The sequence below is a fragment of the Cynocephalus volans genome, chromosome 9 (assembly GCF_027409185.1).
Source record: "Cynocephalus volans isolate mCynVol1 chromosome 9, mCynVol1.pri, whole genome shotgun sequence".
Lineage (NCBI taxonomy): Eukaryota > Metazoa > Chordata > Mammalia > Dermoptera > Cynocephalidae > Cynocephalus > Cynocephalus volans.
The window spans coordinates 150,906,880-150,925,666 of NC_084468.1; the positions used below are offsets into that span (position 1 = coordinate 150,906,880).

General features: G+C 46.4%; 1 protein-coding gene across 1 annotated transcript in view; it reads left to right on the forward strand.

Moving 5' to 3' along the window:
- ZXDC (ZXD family zinc finger C) overlaps positions 1 to 18,787 on the forward strand; it is a 36,479-nt gene that overhangs the window by 16,216 nt on the left and 1,476 nt on the right. Inside the window, exons 8-9 of the mRNA XM_063108384.1 lie at positions 16,463 to 16,632; positions 18,507 to 18,608. Coding sequence (XP_062964454.1) covers positions 16,463 to 16,632; positions 18,507 to 18,608 — 272 coding nt within the window. The remainder of the gene's footprint in view (positions 1 to 16,462; positions 16,633 to 18,506; positions 18,609 to 18,787) is intronic.

Genomic DNA, 18,787 nt, shown 5'->3' on the forward strand with positions numbered 1-18,787 from the left:
CCTCTTGAAAACTGTAACCAGCGAGAGCAGGAGAACCTAAATATAGACACGGTCCCTTTTTCAAAGCCCTTGGGGCCAACTGTGTCTTTCCCCTGATATTTTATTTGCTCTAGTTTTATACTTGGAGAAGACTTGCTTCCCTGGTGGCGATACTCTGTGCATGTTATCATCTTTGTATCTCTGTGTAGGTCTGCCTGACTCTTTCTCATGAGACTGGGTTTGGGGGTGTTGGATATTTATCTTATTCTATGGGTTATAATCAATATTGGATTCTGATCAAAATTGTTAGTACTTTGTTGCTCAAATTACTTCAGCTTCAACCACTGGGAGCACCTTCCATTGGATTCTTGTACCCTTTCAGTATACTCCTGTCCTGGCATTTTTTTTTTTTTTTTTTTTTGAGCACTTCCTTACTTTTTGGCACTACCAGGCTCGTCCTGTGTCCCCCTGTCCTAGCCCTGTAATCACCTACTTCTGCAAAGAGCCCTGGCTCCTTTTAGTGGAGAATAGTACTTAGAATCCAAGATGTGGACTCTAGGTGTGTTCATTGCTTCCTGGGTATCATTGTTCTCTCACTGGACTATGCTAGGAAATTTGTTTATATATATTAGCCCACACTAGCTGTGTTTTGAATTCAGAATTTTCAGATTTTAGAAAAGTAGTATGATACGTATGTAATGACGCCCTGGTTACTGCGTCGGTGCTTTTCAGCACTGATGGAGTTTGGATGTGTTGTCCCCTCCAAAACTCATGTGGAAATTTGATCCCCAGTGTGGCAGTGTTGGAAACTGATTGAGTCATGGGGGTAGATCCCTCATGAATGGATTAATGCTCTCCCTGGGGGAAGGGGGATTAATGAGTGAGTTCTCGCTCTATTAGTTCCCGCGAGAGCTTGTTGCTTGGGCCCCTTCTCTCTCTCTCTCTCTCTCTCTCTCTCTCTCTCTCTTGCTTCCTCTTGATTCTTTCTCTTGCTTCCACTCGCCATGTGATCTGCTTGTACCTCCCGGCTCCCTGCCACTTTCCGCCATGAGTAGAAGCAGCTTGAGGCCCATGCCAGATGCAGCTGTCCCAGAATCGTAAGCCAAATAAACCCCTTTTCTTTATAAATTACCCAGTCTCAGGTATTTCTGTTATAGCAACACAAAACGGACTAAAACAAGCACGATGTATTCATCTAAGTGGGATCAGATAAGATGGTAAACAGCTGCTCATCAGTTCAGGTCAGGTTTTGCTACTAAGTTATTTTTGGTACCAAGTTTAGGGGAAACAGTTTGGGTTTTGGAGCTTTTCAGGTTTTGAGATTGTAATTGCAGACCTGTGACAAGTTCAGAACAGAGAAGCTGCGGTTTAATAGGAGTGCTGGTGGAGGTGAGTCATGTAAACAGGTCTTCACTGTCGTAACTACGGATGAGAGTGGAGTGCGTGTGCTGGTCTTAGGAAGTGTGTGGTCTGAAATGATGAGGTCCGAAGTCCGAGGCGATTCCCATTGTGATGCTGTTGGATGTAGAACATAAAATTGTGCCTGTTCTTCAGAAAAAACCAATGAGTTTTTCTCAACATAAAAATGTCAATTTTTATTGTTGAAACTTACAGCAAAATAAGCTTTGATAAAAAATGTAACTCGCTTCAGAATGGTACACGGGCATGCACCTTCCTGCTCTCTATGGGATGGGGAGGGAAAAAAGTGTGGTGCTCTCTGGTATGGACAGTGGACAGTGGCAAGACTCATGGCAGAAGACGGAGCCTGGCTCCCTAACAGACGGAGACCATGTGCAACAAAAAAGCAAAGTCCCACCTGTGTGTTATCTAGAAGAGGCATACCCTGTGTGGAAGTATTTGGGAAGGTTAATTAAGACATGCTAAAATAAAATAAAAACAAATCACTGAGTAAGGGTTAATTTTAATGTGAGAAGTGTAGAATTCAAGGAAGAAGAATTAGGGCAAAGAAGTTTTTCCCTATTTTTGGTTGCCGTTCAGGTATAGCCTACAGCAGAACTATACGACCCACGGACATTGATACGAATATTTAAATATTTGAGAACTTACAGTGTCAAACAATGTAAAGTAAAACTGATGGACCTCTAGGAGAATTTGATGAATACAGTCCTAGCTGTAGTGAAAGTGATTAATTTAGCTCGCTGTTTTTGCAGATCAAGCACAAAAAATAAGGATATAAAAGATGTCTATAGTGGGATTAATACGGTTGATTTAATAGATTCTGTCCCATGTGCTTGGAATGTTCATAGAAATGAAACCGAACAAATTAAGGCATTGGGGAAAACTACAGTGATGTTTCAGGAAAACCCGGGCAGGGCTTTGTCTTCTGATCATAGTGTGAATTAGAAAGTGAAAATTACTTGGAAGACAGCTCACTAAACAATTGGGTAAAAGATACATAAGCTAATTACAAGTACTTATAGAAAAAGTTGATAGCCATGTAGTTATAAGTTTGAACTCTTAAGCAGGCAGCTTCTATGTACTTCAGTTTTCTCCTTTGCAAAATGGTAATAAAAGCACTATTTAGCATTCTTGTGGGGATTAAATGAGGTAAAACACATAGAATACTTGTAAACACTTAAAATGTAAGCTAATTATTATTATGCATTATTGGGTATGAAATGTAGGGTATGTGGCTGAAGCTAGATGCACGTGTATGCCGCGATACCTTTCCATTAAATAAGAAAAAGGAAGATCCGGGGAACTAGCTGTTATTTCAGGAAGAAAGAAGAATAGTCAAATCAAGGTTTTGATGCATAAGTGTGACAACCTGTCAAGATTTAGAAGACAAACAAGACATATCATTAAGTGGATACAACTCCCAACTGTTAGTTTCCGCTTCTGTCTGAGCAGTAAAAGAGAGAAAGTATATGGAAGTTCCACAGATTGAACGGGAAACACAAACAGATGTTATATAAACTTTGTGGTAATAAATTGGAGTACTTGCAACAAAATGCATAATTTTCCAGGAAAACAAATCATCATTATTCAAAAATAAGAATATGAATAGTTCACCCACGGAAGAAGTTAGTCGATCAGAGGCTCACCCCTGTATGACCAATTCTTCCACTCCTTCGTGGGCTTTGTGCAGTGAACACCACTCCAGAGTTCTGTGGAAAATGGAAGCTTCCCATGAGAAACCTTGAAGAGGACTGCAGGTTGGTGACTTGTGACAATAGGTGGAAGTGTTCTAAGTAAAACACACCTAGGATCTGGCTCTATGTTTAAATCCAATATTTTGACCACGTGGGGATCAATCAGGTAGACTGGGAATGATTTAATGTTAGGAAATCTGTTAATTGGTTTATCTCAAAAATAGGGCAGTGAAGAACTTTATTATTTTCTCAGCAGATTCTGTATTTGATTTTAAAGTTGATACCCATTACTGATGGAAATAGGAATGTATGAGGGCACTTCAAAAAGCTCATGGAAAAATGGAATTAAAAGATAATATGAATCCTTCCATGAACTTTTTGAAGAGGGCTAAATCAAGCCAGACCGACAGCCACATGGACTTAGTGAAGAATCACCAAAGGCCATCTGCACTTGCACCTGGATCCATGTGAGAATCACTTGTGTTACCATTGTTACCCTTGGAATTTCACGTTGTTCTAGAGGTTCTTGCCATTGAAATAAACCAAGAAAAAACTAAGAACCGTAGGGAGGAAACAAATAATCATTTATAGATGATCTGACTGCTTGTGGGAAAACCCAAAAGAATCAACTGAAAAATTAGTAAAACTTAGAAGATGTTTAAGTGGCCAGTTACAAAATAAGTGTATACCATCTGGAATTTCCGACATGGCAGCAGAAGCCAGTTAGGAATGACATTGGGGGAAGATACCTTATTGCCCACAGCAGCAAAAATTACTAGATATCCAGGAGGAAATTTCACAAGTGGGTAGGAACTGGATGGAGGGGCAGACAAGATGTGACTGAGAGGCAGAAGGCTGACTGCTCTCGCATGCGGGGGTTCCCTCCCTGCAGTGAATCAGGGAGGTGGCGGGGAGTGCACGACACCCTGCTTGCAGTCTGGCAGTGGGGACGGATGTGTCCCCAATCAAGGACAGAGTAAAGCAAACGATGCATGTGATGATGAGAAGCAGGACCAGGAAAGGGTCTGAGACGGGGAATGCCTCACAGCAAGGGTGGCGGCCTCAGGAGGTAAGAAAGGCTGCCATGGGGGTGGGTCTGGGGAGATGGGCAGGGGAACCAACCGTCCAGGCCGGGGCCTGAGGCTGGAGTGTGCTGGGCCTGGCAGAACTTCCAGGAGGCCGTTGGTGCCAGTACAGAGTGAGCCGAGAAGGAGAGTCAGAGACGGGGCCAGAGGGCCAAGGAGGCTGGGCCGTTCTGGGCCTGGAGGTGGCCGTCAGCATGCTGGCTTTCACGCAGTCGAGTGGGAAAACGTTGGAGAGTACTTAGAACTAAGAGCGATATGATGTTTTTAAAAGGGTCCCTCTGGCTGCACTTTGGAAAATAAGCCAACAGGTGGCATGGGAGAAGGAAGGAAGGAGAATGGTGAGAGTGCTTACGTCATCCAGCAGGAGTGTGAGTGGCTGAGGCCGGGGTGGTGGCTGGGCAGCAGGGAGGGCTGGTCTCATTCCGAGCCCACCTGGAGGGCAGAGCCCATCACCAACAATGCAACCAGGTGTGGGGGCAGAGGTCACCACGGACACGCCCCCAAGCCACATTGTTATAATGCAGTTTCGTCTCAAAGTCCAGGGAGGTTTGAGGACAGCTGCGTGAGAACCTGCAGGCAAGAGTTCCCAAGGAAGCCTGGGGCAAGTGACAAGCTCATGGAGGGCTTGCCACAAGGCCACGGCCACTGGAAGGAACTGTGGCAGTTCTGGCGGCATGCACACGGAGCTTGGCATGCTGAGAAGCAGTCCTAGGGCCTTGCTTACCTCTGTAGTGGGAAGGTGGCTCTTCACATTACCAACAGACGAGTACTGGCCTTTTGGAGAAAAAAGCGTATTAAAATTCGCAGAAAATGAAGATGAGAGGTTTAAGGTTTTTAAAAAGCAGGAAAAGCTATAATAGTAGCCAACCCCTATTTCATTCTATTCTGTGTGCTCCACCTGTATCAACTCATTTAAATCCTCACAGTCACCCCCTTAAGGCAGATGCTGTTATCGTTAGCCCTTGTGCAGGTGAGCTGCTGAGGCTGAATAGTTTCCTGGAGTCACGTAGGCAGGCTGGCCATGGAGTCCACTCCCCCCATAGGCTGGGCACTGAGGGACTAGATGCTCACGGGGAGCAGGGGCCTGGTGGGCAGGATGTCAAAGGCAGAAACTATGGAGACGTGTTGACACAGATTTCCAGGGGACTGGTGCGGTGTGAAGTCACAGTGCTGCAGGTGAAGATGGCAAGTGTGTCATAGGAAAATGGATGAGGACAGGCACAGCACTTGCAGAAGAGGCTGGTGGACACAGAGAGCAAGGTGACGGCAGCCCAGTGCTGGGACGGGTGTGTGGGGAGCATCCACCTGCTTGGCGAGAGCCTCACCAGGGACATGGTGTGGCATTTCTGGAGGTCATTTGATGACGTTCTCAAGAGCCAGAAAATAAGCATGATGTTCAATCTTATAACAACATTTTTGGAATTTATCTCAAGGAACTCTTCAGGGATTTGTGTAAGGTACCACATACCAGCTGCTGCTCAGTGCAGGACTGTTCGTGATTGAATAGCTCAAGTGCCATCAGTAAAGCTGAACACTGCATGTCCATGTCTGTAAGAAAAGCTGGGTGTCAATAGACCATTTGTGTATGTCTTTGCATAGAAACAAAAGTGGTTGGACATATGTCCATGGATAGCGTTTTTTTCTTGCACGATAAGATTGTGGGTATTTTATGATTATTTTTACTTTTCGTATTTGAAAATACATTAACTGTGTTATTAAAAAGCTTGTGTTAAAATGGCCATTTAAATGGTAAGCAGCAGAGGAGCCGTTCTGCTGGGGTGGCCTTGCAGGGCTCCCCACAGGCTCTCAGGTGTCCTCACCTGGGAACTGAGGAGAGTGGTCTGGAATCTGTTTCCCTTCCCCGAGGGGATGGTGAGTCCAAAGAACAGTAGCAAAGAGGTGAGGGCAAGCTTGTACCTCCCACTGTGGGGCCTGGGAGCACTGGGGTGGCCTCTCTGTGGCCCCTTGAGCCCAGCGCCGTCCCAGCTTGCCAGTCCAGAACTGGGGAGTCTGCCATGTGGGTGGAGGTTGAGCTGGCTGTGCTGTGTTTGGTGCTGCTGGCTCAGGCATGCATGCAGCTGCAATGTTTTAATAAGTAGCTGGGTTGAATTGGGCCTTGAAATTGTCAGTGATCTAATTTTTAATAATATGTTTTTTTCACTTTAAAGCAGAAAACTTGGGGCATTCTTGAGGCATGTGGTCTCACCCATTCCTTCTTGTCTCTGCTGTGATGAAAGCAGAGGGAGAACGGGAGGACGGGAGTGGGTGGGGCTGCTGGGCCAGCGGGTCTGTCAGTCAGCTGGGACGCTACACTCTTTCTTTCCGGAAGAGAATTTACACAGTTCCTGTGGGGTTTGTAAACTCAAGTACCACAGAGCACCCCAGGTGGGTTTAGGTTTGGATTTGGATGGCGGTCTTTTGGCTGCAGAGGCTTTGTCACACTGTGTGGCCCTGTGTATACACCTCGGGGCAGATGTGGCCTCTGATGAGGGAGGGTGCACTGGGCTCTCAGGGAGGAAAGCGGATTGCGACTGTTACCAAAGTGGTGGCCGTCTGTCCTTGTCTTTTCTGTAGACACAGGGTGGTTTTGCCCAAGCTTCCCATCCTAGTTCCCTGTGTACTGCAGACACTTCCCGTGAAGGTATCTGCTCATCGCTCACTTGGGGCCCAGGTTCTTCTTTGTTCCTGGTGTAAAGCTCTGGTTTTAAGGGCTGTCATGGCGGGAGGTCTTCTGAAGCAGGAAAGGGTGCTTGGTGGCCATGAGCTTCCTGCTTCTGTGGTGGAGTGTGACCCCACAGTCAGCAAACCAGCTGCGAGTCAGGCTTCCTGTGCCCAGACCCAGCGAGTGCCAGGACTCTCAGTCACAGTCCTGCTCACTGCGTTGCTTTGGTTTCTGTTAACTTCCATGCATTGGTTTTCATGCTGCTTCCCTGCTTGGAGCACACGTCCCCGCTCCCTTTCTGTCTGTATAGGGGCAGAAAGGTGTGATACCTTTCCTTACCCATCACAAGGGTCATGGCCAACGCTCCTACAACAAAAGACAGGTTAACAAGAGAAGAGACTAACATTTATTTAATCAAAGTTTTATGTGTCATGGGAGCCTTAAGAATGAAGACCCAGAGACCCAGGAAAAGCTATCCATCCTTACGCTTGGGTCTGATGAGGAGTGGACAGCCGTGTGGAACTGTGATTGGACAGAAGGGTGTGAGCTAGTGGTAATTGACTTGGACAGGTAGAACCCCACAAGCAAGGCCTGTCTGTTCAAGTTCTTCTTGGCTTCTCTGCGTAGTATTCCTCCCCCTATCTACATGTGGCAGGACCCCTGAGGAATGAGGGTCTTCAAGGGAGAAAGGAGAGAGTGACCTTTCTAGAATGGGGGTGAGTAGCTCTAATTTCCATGACCTGCCTTGGGGAAGAGGAATTCTGGTTTCCACAACTCATTTGTGGGGAGTAAGAGGGGCAGCAGGGCAGAGAAGCATTGCTTCTGAGGCCTTCCAGGCACCTTAAGTTCCCAGTACTCAGCATGCCAAGGTGCCGAACTCTGGGGTGTTGTTTTGAGCCCCAACAACTGTGACTAGCACCTGTTTTCTCTGCAGGCCCTGCTTGTTCTGTGTCCCCTTCTGCTCTACCTGGTCTCGCTGTCAGGTGACAGAATGAAAGTCTGACCCTAACAGCCAAACAGTAAGTCCCTTGCTGACTCCTCGCCCTCGGCAGCAGGTCCCCAACATTTGGCAGAAGGAATCCTCTATTTAATGTAAAAATGGAATGGACTTTGCCACACACAACAGCTGAAGAGACAATTCATAGTGCCGAGGTGTCCTGTGCTGATTCAGAGTGCCAGTTCCACTGTCAGGAATCGGGGTGAGGTCTGGCTCCACCACCTGTGGTGTCCTGGGGCAGATTGTCTGACCTTTGACTTCAGCATCCCCCCCTGGAAAATGGGGTCAGTAGTGACCTGGCTTTTTAGGGTGGGTGTGAGGCTTCCATGCAGGACTGCCCACCACTGCCTGGAAGATTCGGTAACAGGTGCCGACGTGCACTTTGTTCATCACACCTACCTGTGCACATTCGTTTAACGTTTATGGGAGCATAGCAGGGAGAACAGCGGCAGGGCTGGTGTGTGTGTGGTTTCAGAACCACTGACCTCTAGGACGGGCCGCTGCCCCGTGTTTACGCTTTTGAGGCCTCAGGAGCTGGCCTCAGCTGCCCCGAGCCCGTCGCTCTGCCCTGAGCTGCTCTGGTGCCTATGGATGCCCTGTTGCGCATGCTGCCCCTGTTTGTTGCCCCGGCAGATCCTGCTCTTCCTCCTGTGTGGGTGATGAGACTCACCCCTCTCAGCTGGGCCAGTCATTACCGTTTCACTCCCCATCCCCAGAGGGTGTACCCAGGCTCCCCAGTAGCATTTCCAGCCAGGTTCGGCTGGTAGAGCACTGGTGAAAGATTAGGCGGAGGGGGGTGTGGAGCCGGAGTCTCGGGCACTTTCTGCTTTGGTGGGAATTTTATGATGGCTTTGTCTCCCCTGCGGTCCCAGCTCTTTCTGGGTGGCCCTTGCTATATAGTTCTGGCTCCTGTGCACTGTCCCTCTAGTGGACTCTGGTGATACCACCCCCTCCCCGGTCCCTCCAGCCTTGGGGTATGGTGACTTCTGCTGTGCTGATCTCTGGTTGTCTGCTTGGAATGCTGAGAGCGTTCCTGACAGACTCTGCAACTATCAACAGCTTCTCAAAGGCAGTGACTGTTACAGCCCCTTCAGTGTCCTCTGTCAGTGGCCCCTTCAGGGTTGCCAGGGTACCCTGTACTACTATATCATCCCCTTATCACTGCATTTTGATTGTAGGTTTGTCTGTATGTCCCTGAAAAACATAAGACACCTGTATTTAGAGCACAGACCAGCAAGTGAGCCCCCTGGTAAGGGTCCACATTGACCATACAGTGTGCCTACCACAAGGAGAAGGTGCAGCAGACACTTATTGAGTGAACGAGAAAACCCACACAGACATGTTTTGGTTAAAAGCTATTAAATCCAATGTACAAGGCTAACGCACCCTGAGTACTGAAACTGACAAGGGGGTAATGTCTATGTAAGGCGCACTGTGCACCAGGTATAGGTCTAGGCCCCATGTCTGTTGTCCCCTTTAGTCCTCTCAGTGGCCATGGGAGGCATATTTCCTAATTCTCTCATTTGCTGGATCAGGAAGCTGAAGCACAGAGAGGTGAGCTGACCAGGGCCACATAGCTAGTGAGGACAGGATCAGGACTGAACCCAAGGCAGGCTGGCTCCAGGACACCACGACTTGCCTCCAGTAAGTGACATGGAGGTGGAGACCCCGGGTGAGATGTTAGCACGTTGGCTGCAGATGAGTTGGGCTTACCCAGGGCCAGGTGGCGCATGGTCGCTCAGTCTGACTTGCCACATCAAAAACCACAGATGACAAATGAGGCAGTTGATAGCATTCATCATCTGTTGTTGATTTAAAAAACATCGTAGATCTGGGCTGGCCAGGTTACTCGGGAGAGTGTGGTGCTGATAGCACCAAGGTTAAGGGTTTGAATCCTGGTACTGGCCAACTGCCAAAAAAAAAAAAAAAAAGTCACAAATCTTAACTAGGACGCAAAAAAGATTTCTCTAATTGTGATAGCTAATATCATTTTCAGTGGAGGGATGCTAGGTACATTCCCATCAAAATCTGAAGAAAAGGCAACCATACAGTGATATTTGTAATATTTGACACTTTCATGGAAGGTTTAGAGAAAAATAGGTAATCAAATAGAAAGGAGGAAGCACTGATATGATTATCAGTCTTAGAAAACCCAAGGGAATCAACCCATATAATTAGAAATAAGGCTGGATAGGTAGCTAATTGCACTATAAGTTTTTACATGTATAAAACTAGTAGCTTTTCTGTTCGGATAATTAGGACAGAGATACAATAATGAAAAATAGATCTCATAATGGCAGTAAAAGTCATAAAACATCTTGGGGTCACTAATGACAAGTCTGCTGGGCATGGATAAGGCCCCAAGTAGGGCCTGCCATATACTTGGCTGGAAATGCCTAATTCTTGGTTAATATATATATTTTATTCAGTTCTTGTGAAATCTCAAAGGAACTTAAAAAAAAAATCTTGTCAATTTTAAGTTCATCTGGAAAGATAACGTAGAATACTCCTGAAGGCCACTGCAGAGAGGAGTCATGATGGTGGGTGACTTGGCTGGCTCATTAGTGTGACTGGTGGTTAACTTTTCAGGTCCCTTCTTTGCTTACCAGGAGGTTGCTTGCTGGTTGGATTTTACTGCTCTCCTCTCCCCACTCCTCAAGATTCTCTAGCACAAGTAAGCATTTTGAATAAAGATTGAGAAGACTGAAGCAAAATTCAGTTCAGTGTGGTTACCTTGCTCTGTAAGGGTTTGTGGATTTCCATAGTGAGGAACGAATTTTTGTTTTTTCCTATGAAAATGTCTGTCATATTTAATGCTGAGGCATCCTTTGCTAGGGAGGACCTGGGCTGTGTGGTCACTGTGGTGATTCCTGTGGAGACCATTTGTTTGTTTTAGCATGTCACGCATCCCTAGATAACACACTTGCTTCGTTAACTGAAGAAGTATATGATTAACTTTTAGCCATCTTAAATGTCTATGGTACATTACCAGTTGTCAAGGAGTATCACTGGGGATTATAGGACGGAACACAGTGCCCCAGCGGCTTTAACAGGCAGAGGTGGTTCTGTCCTGCCCAGGACGGATGGACAGCTCAGCTTCCTTCTCTCCCTGCCGTGCCCTTCTTCCCTCGCAGCCGTCTCACAGTGGCTAATGGGTGGTCTCCAGTCTGGCTCCAGTGCCCTTGGGTGTGTGAGAAGACTTTTGAGGAATCAGCTTTCAGGTCATCACCTTCCATAGACAGTCTTCCCTGTGATTCTCCTGAGAAGGTGTGTTTGAGTTCAGGAGCTCTGCAGGTTCTCCTTTCTACCTCTCCATCACAACTGCCCTCCTGCTTTATAAGAAACATGGAAGCCACATCTCTCAGCCCCACTTTTATTATGGTGCATTGCCCTAGGGGTGCATAAAGACAAATTAACCTTCCAGAACACCAGATCCAGGGACAATTGAAAATACTGGTCTCAGGGAAGCATCTTTTAGTGGATTAATACAGGCATCAAAACTACCAGGAGGTGCCCTTGCCAGCCTGCCCTTGTTCGTGCAGAGATTTTTCTAACAGTGAGCGCTGAGCTGTTCTGATTTGAGATGTGTTGTAGAGGGGCTGTGAGGGTGTCGAGAGCATTTCTTTAAAGTCCTCGTCTTTTCTGTCCCTCCGCTGTTGTCAAAGAATGCATTGCTTTTAAGGAATGAGTCCTGTATATACGAGTACATAAGCATAAGCAGTACAAGTTAGTGGCAGTGATTCTTCTAAATTTAACTATGGTGTCTGCAGGACTACCAAAGATACTGAGTTAAACAGGCACATTAAAGAGAAATTTATGTAATTTCTGTTGGATTAAGTGTAATGTAGACGTTAAAGCCAATTTAGCTTATCATAGGTCATGAAATATTCTAGTTACAGTGAATCTTATTATTATAAATTAATGCCTCTACATCCAGTTAATAAAAGTAGAATTATAGTCTAGGTACTAACTGGTTTTTTAGAAGTGTTTATGTCCTGGTCTAAAAGGAAAAATATGAGCATGATATCTAGCAAAGTCAGTGAAATTATTTCTGATTTTGTGCCCATGACTCTTTCTTAATTGTACGGTAAGTTGAATAGTTTACCTGCTGGCACATATCTAGTAAAGGAATACAAAGCTGTGATCTTATCTCTTGTTTCATAGATAACTTAGAGTATGACCCACATGTTTGGCTTCGAATCATTTTACAATAAATAGTGATAAGTGGCTCAGATTTATCTTGTTTTTCATGTTGTAAAACTACATGATAAATATTAGATACACATCATTTAAACCTTGCCTGCCTTTTAAAGTAACCTAAAAAGATTCATTATTCTTTTATGATACCTTCCTTAATTTATTCTTCAATGGTTTCTACAATATTCTGTGAAACATGTTTCAGTATGTTTACTTGAATTAAAAAATGAAGTCAGACTAGTTACCAGAAAATAATCACATACCATACTGTCTGACCATAAGGACTGGTCTTGTACTTGAGCTTTGTGACAGACATTTCCCCAATTGAATGAGCTCAATCTGTAGTTGCAAAGTTTTGATGAAATTATATTGAAAACAGCACAAGCATTTAATTTTTAAAAAATCCTTTTTATTGGGCCCAGGGAAGCAGGTGAGGAGCACACCAAAAACACTTCCACGTGGGTGGCCCACCACAGCCACCACCACAGCCACAGCTGCTGAAAAAGCAACTCAACTCCACAGCAGTAGCCACAGCCACCATGCAGGCGGCCTGCCACACACTTGACTGAATTAACACAGGGAGAGTCACCAGTGGAGACCAGAAAAAGAAGAGGATATCTCTCTCCTCAAAGCCCACTCCAGAGTAGGAATAGAAGCAACTGCTTTACCAGATGACCAGACATCAGTGTATAGATACTAGAGATACAAAAAAAATCCAGGAAGATATGACACCACCAAAAAAATACAGAAATTCTCAAATATCAGACCCTATAGAGCAGGAAACCCTTGAAATGAGTAAAAAGGAATTCTGAGCAACAATTTAAGGAAACTCCCTGAGATATGACAAGACTCAGTTAGACAACATAATGAAATGAGAAAAAATCCAGGATATGAAGGAGGAAATTTACAAAGAGATTAATACCTTAAAAAGTGTAGCAGGACTCATGGAACTGAAAGATTCACTCAATGAAGTGAAAAACACAACCAATAGCTTAAGCAGCTGGCTAGAACAAGCAGAAGAAAGAATTTCTGGTCTTGAAGATAGTCTATGAGAAATAACCCAAGCAGGCAAAAAAAAAGAAAATATTTTACAAAATGAGGAAAATCTAAGAGAGCTAGTGGACAACCTAAAGCACATAAACATTCGAATCATGGCTATTCCAGAAGGGGAGGAGAAAGGAAATGGCATGGAAAACCTATTCAACAAAATAATTATGGAAAACTTCCCCAGGGACAGGGAAAGACACAGACCTGCAGATACAGGAGGCTCAAAGATCCCCTAACAGATTCAACCCAAAAAGATCCTCTTTCCAAGACACATTATTGTCAAGCTGGCAAAGCTCAAAGACAAAAAGAGAATGTTAAAAGAACAAGAGAAAAGCATCAAATCACCTATAATGGAGTGCCTATCAGACTAACAGCAGACTTCTCAACAGAAATGCTACAGGCCAGAACAAAATAGAATGATATATTCAAAACTCTAAAAGAAGAAAACCGCCAGCCAAGAATTTACACAGCAAGGCTATTCTTAAGAAATGAGGGGAAAATAGTGTATTTTCCAGACAAACAAAAACTGAGGGAGTTTGCCACCACATGACCAGCCCTGCAAGAAGTCCTCAAGGGAGTCCTGCATCTGGAATCTGAAAAATGATAATCACTACCACGAATACACAAAGAAGAAAACCCACTGGTGGAACAAAAAATGAAAAAGAGAAATGTCTTACCACCACAAAAAAACGACAGTGAAACAGAAGCAAACACACACTTGGTCTCTTTGGAAGATGATAGGGAAACAATTCAGTTTTCTAAAACTAGTAGGCAAAAGGGAAGAGTCAAGCATTTATCCTGTCTTTCCTGTATGAATTGTTCCTCAGGGTAACCATAAATGGCTGAGGAGGGAGCATTTCTGTCTGTTGAAGCATCCCAGCTAGAAAATAAAGAGGGAATAAAACAATTAGAATATGGTATTTTGCAAACCTCTGTTGGAAGAATGGATCTAGCAAATGATCGTCAATGTCTGCTAATGTCACAGAGAGATGATCAGACACAGTGGGCCTCCTGCAGTAAGAACGTACATCTCTGAAGCCAACTCTAACCTGAGTGAGACCAGGCCTCGGGATCCAACAACCAATCATCAGGAAATGCGGAGGACGGCAGAACATGTTACGTGACACTACTGGGATGAAGCCAGCAAATCCAGACCTTGGGAAACTCGGGGGGGTAAAGGAGAAAAAAATAGGTGAAGGGGGAACCTATAGATTAAAAGAAGCTTAAGAGACAGCAGACACAGCAACCAATGCAACAAGCAGAACTTGTTTGGATTCTGATGTAAGCAAATCAATTGTAAGAAAGAAGGAGGGGGAGGGAATTAGAGAAATTTAAACATGTCTAATGTTTGATTATATTAAGGAATTATTATTGATTTTTAAAATGTGAGGAAAGAGAAAATGGAGGCAAAAAAGAAAATCTTTTTTGCTTGTCAGAAATATATGCTGACCATGTGTAATTCTGGCGATAAGTAATATTTAAACACAGGTATATGAACTCACTGGGAAAAAATGTAACCAGTCAGTCCTACTCTTCTTGAGATGCATTTTCAATACAGTTTTGCTTTTAATATCATAACTATCAAAGTTTCTATAGTTTCTTTTCATTTGCATTGCATTACTATAATTGCTGTAGGAATTCAGTCCAGGTGAAAAATTTTAACTCCTAGAAATTTAAATAAATAAAATTTCAATTTAGGTACATATTTTTATTGCAGGGAAATATGCTACGGTGGTAAGACTTCAGAGCATAAAAATGTATTCAGGTAAAGTTCTTGAGGTCAGTGGAATAGCATACAGGGTCAAGGAAAATAGGAACCATGTGAAATTTCTATCTGTTGAGGAAAAGTGAGTACATTTGGGGCCCTCAGGGCCTCTCTTGCTTCATCCCAGTAGTGCAATTAGAAAGGAGAAACTTGACCCGGAGAATAATTGGGGACAATCCACCATGAGGGTTGTTGCAGAGGACCTGCAAGTGAGTGGAAAGGAAGTTTTCAAAGGCACAGTGGAGCTGCTTCTGCAGTGAGAGGGCTGAACCTATGATCTCGGAGAAGCTCCTGTCTGGAATTTGCACTCCAGAGAGAAAACTCCTCAGGTGCCCAGGAAGAAAACAGGCCTGTGCTGGGAAAGGCGGTGTGCTGGGGCACCAAGGCAGTGAGTGCTGGGTGAGGAGACGCGCCTTGTCACATCTGAGCTCGGAGGCCACAGTGACCAGCACGAGGGGCTCAGGACAAGGGGCACCGCAGGGGCACTGGGAGGTGTGGAAGCTGGAATGAGGTAGTGCAGCGTCATAGCAGGGCTATTTGGAAGTCACACCTCCGTGACAAAACAGCCTGTCTTGGGGAGCGGGCACCTGTTCAGGTTTAAAATGGAAATGGGGTATGGAAAGCCCTAAGCGAAGAATCCAGTCTCTTCGTGTTTTTCATCTTTTTTCTTTAAATTTAGAGCAATTGGAAATTTTTATGAAGAAATCTTATTCAGAAATTTATCAAGCCCTTCTATTTTGCTTGTTCTATTTTATTTTGTTGTCTCCAATAAAATTAAACATAATACTTTTGTTATGGATGACTTGTCTGATAGTCACGGTGTGGTTGGTTTTGTCAAGCCACTCATGGGTGTATGTCCAGGCCGGGATGTGTGGACATAGCACCAAACATTCCTAAGATCCCTTGGCACTGTTCTAGGCTCTTACCACATATTTACATGTTCAGTCTTCCCCAAACTTTGTGAGTGAGGGCAGTTATTCCCGTTTTACAGGTGGAGAAGGAATACTGAAGCCCACAGCCTGGGTTCTTTGCTGAGCATCACAGAGCAGTCGGTGAGCCAGGGCTTGAACAAGGCTGTTGGTCTATACAGCCCCAGTCTAGGCCACCTCCAGGGCTTCCTGATGCCCCCAGGGTTATTTCTGTTTTAAAAAGCATTTATTTAGAAAACCGATGAATTGATGACTTTTGAAAAGGAAGATGGACAGAAACAACAGTTTGAAGGAGTTGGCAACTGTTCAGCCAGTTCCTCAGTTGCCCAGGGGTGGTGGATATGACGACCCTGTCTTCCCTTTCTGTGATTCTGTCACTCTGGTGCTTGGATGTGCTGGGGCATTTCCCAATTGCTGCGAGCTGTTGACAAGGAAGAGTCCGTGCCCTCAAGGAGTGAGCATTGTTGATCTGATGGCAGTCTGGCAGAAAGATCTGCATGATGTGTTTTGTAAATTTTCTAATGAGAATCTTGGTGGTTTTTGTTTGACCTCTTTCCTCACGGTTACTCCTGTTGAGCTGTGTGGGGTGACTGTTAACAGAAGGCAGTCTTCCTCATAGTAGGTCCCCAGGAGGGCCTGCCCATAGATGGTATTTTGGATGTGCTGGTTTTTACCTATTTCATTTTAGGAGCCTCGGGGTCTACTCAAGGAACAGTAAAAAGTGGCACAATCAGTCCTCCTCACTTCCACACCAGCCAGAGCAGTAGGTTGTGCGGGAACCTCGTGATGCCCAGTGGAGGCCTGCCAGGGCCAGCTGCAGCAGCGGGGGCACGGTGTGTGCACGTCCCCTTACTGCAGGTGAGGCTGGGCGGGTGAGGGGCTGCTCGTGGCTGCTGCACTCTTTCAGGGAATGGCCAGCCCCATACCCCCTCTGCACTGCCCTGAGTCCCGTGTCACATCCTGAATGTCTCCCCACAGCCCCGGCTGCTGCTTCCCAGCCAGCTGTACTGTAGCTGTCAGGAGGGGCACATGGGCTTCGGCACACTGTGTGTCACCCTGTCTGGTCACCTGCCTCTCTAGGCCGTGCTGGCCACCCCCACTCTGGGGACTGCTTGGGGTGCACCAGTGGGTGTATCTTTTCTATGTTGACAGTGGTGGGACCTTTCTGTTTTTGTTTTTTTCCTGTTTTCTTTTCCACCAAACCAAGCTCCTCAAGGACAGGCCCAGGGGCTGCCCGCAGCCCGCGGCCAGCAGGACACCCCTGCATGCTCCCTCAGCAGCCCATGTGCGCTCCATCTCAGCTGGAAAAGGGGAGCAAGACAATTTGGAAGGATTTGGGGAGAAAAGAGGTTTGCGTGCGGGCTGTCTAGCTCTGACCTGGCCCTTTTCACGGGCCACCTCTTCACTCTGCATCTGTCTGGGCTGTAGGTCACCTCGTGGAGGGAACTGCGTTTCCCGACACCATGGGCCGCGCGTGCTGAGCTAACTCTGGTCACGGCACTGAGAAATAGAGCTGAGAGAAGGCGAGACCCATGGGGTCTGTAGTCCTGGGAGCGGCTTATGACGGAAGGAGGGCTGAGAGCTGGCTGTGAAGGGTCCCAGAGGGGAGGTGCTGGCCTGGCAGAGGCAGGAGCTGGAGAGGCGGGCCAGGGGGAGCGGGGAGCTGGGGCATACCTGGTGGAGGCACCCAGAGGCTCCTGCAGAGAGGAGGAGGAGAGCAGGCCCCTTCCTTCCAGGTGTGGGACCAGGGATTAAAGCAGCTCGGAGCTTAGGAAAAGAGAAAACTCCCCAGAGATAGGGCAGAGAAGGAGGACCATTCCGAGAGAACAGCCCCAGCCAGCAGGTCAGAAAGGAGAAGGCAGAGCTGGAAGCTGTGAAATGGGAGGCTGCAGGACAGCTGCTACCATTGGCAGAAAAGAGCAAGTTGGAAGGGAGGAGGATGTGTTTTCTTTAAGAGACGCCAATTAAAGATACAAGTTTTGAGGTCAGGGAGATCTGGGTTTGAATCCTTTATCTGTCCCTTACCAGCTAGTGTAGTCTTGGGCAAGTTACTGAAGCATGTGGGCCTCAGTTTTGCCATCTATAAAATGGGAGTCATGGTGTTTGGTGCTTTATGCACAGGAGGCTCTCGAGGCTGTGGAGGAAGGGGGGCAGTAGCCCCGGGAGTTCCATGTCGGGGTTGTGGATCGCATGGGATGGCTGTGCAGGTGAAAGACAGGTGCAGTGTTGACCAGTGTCCCTTTTCTTTTTTTTAAGTTTTTTTATTTTTTGGTGGTTGGCTGGTACAGGGATCGAACCTTGACCAGATGGTGAGGGGCCTGGTGGCCTCGTGGCAGGGTGGCACCCACAGGGAGTTCAGGAACACCTCATAAGAAATTGGCATTTGGGCTAAACGGAGGATTTTTGAGTGTGGGAGTAACTGGGGCCAGGGACAGGAGCCAGTTGGCAGAAGGTTCCTGGCCCAGCTTAGTCTGTTGGCCCTTGGGCTGGGCACAAGGTGAGAGAGTGAGGACCAGGCGGAGGGGCAAGTAGCCCCCAGCCCTGATACCAGTTAGTGCTGGGTCTTCGGGCCTCATCTGGGAGTGGGTGTTGCTTCAGCTGGAGGGTAGTGGGTGGGCTCGTCTTACGGAAGGTCACAGGGGAGGGGATTCTTCAGGCCAAGGTGAGGGACATTGCTCTGCGCTGCTCAGTAAACAGCATGTGAAAGGTCTTTTCGGTTGTTGCCTCCCCAGGATGACCCCTCAGGTGAAGGAGTCTTGCCGTTAGCCCTCAACCTGCAGTCTTCCACCTTGCACCCCTTCTTCGCAGTGGATCTGCCCGTCTACGTGCTCCAGGTCTGGATGCCTCGACTTTTGTTTTTCCTGTTAAGAATGGCAGAGCCTCCTGGCTTCCTGAGGGCTGGCTTTGCAGCCAAAGGTGGCCAGAATCTTTTGCTGCCTTTTGGGAAAGGTGGATAAATGTCACAGCTAAGGATAAAGCTCAGATTTGCTCGTCATTGTAATTCCTATGGGTA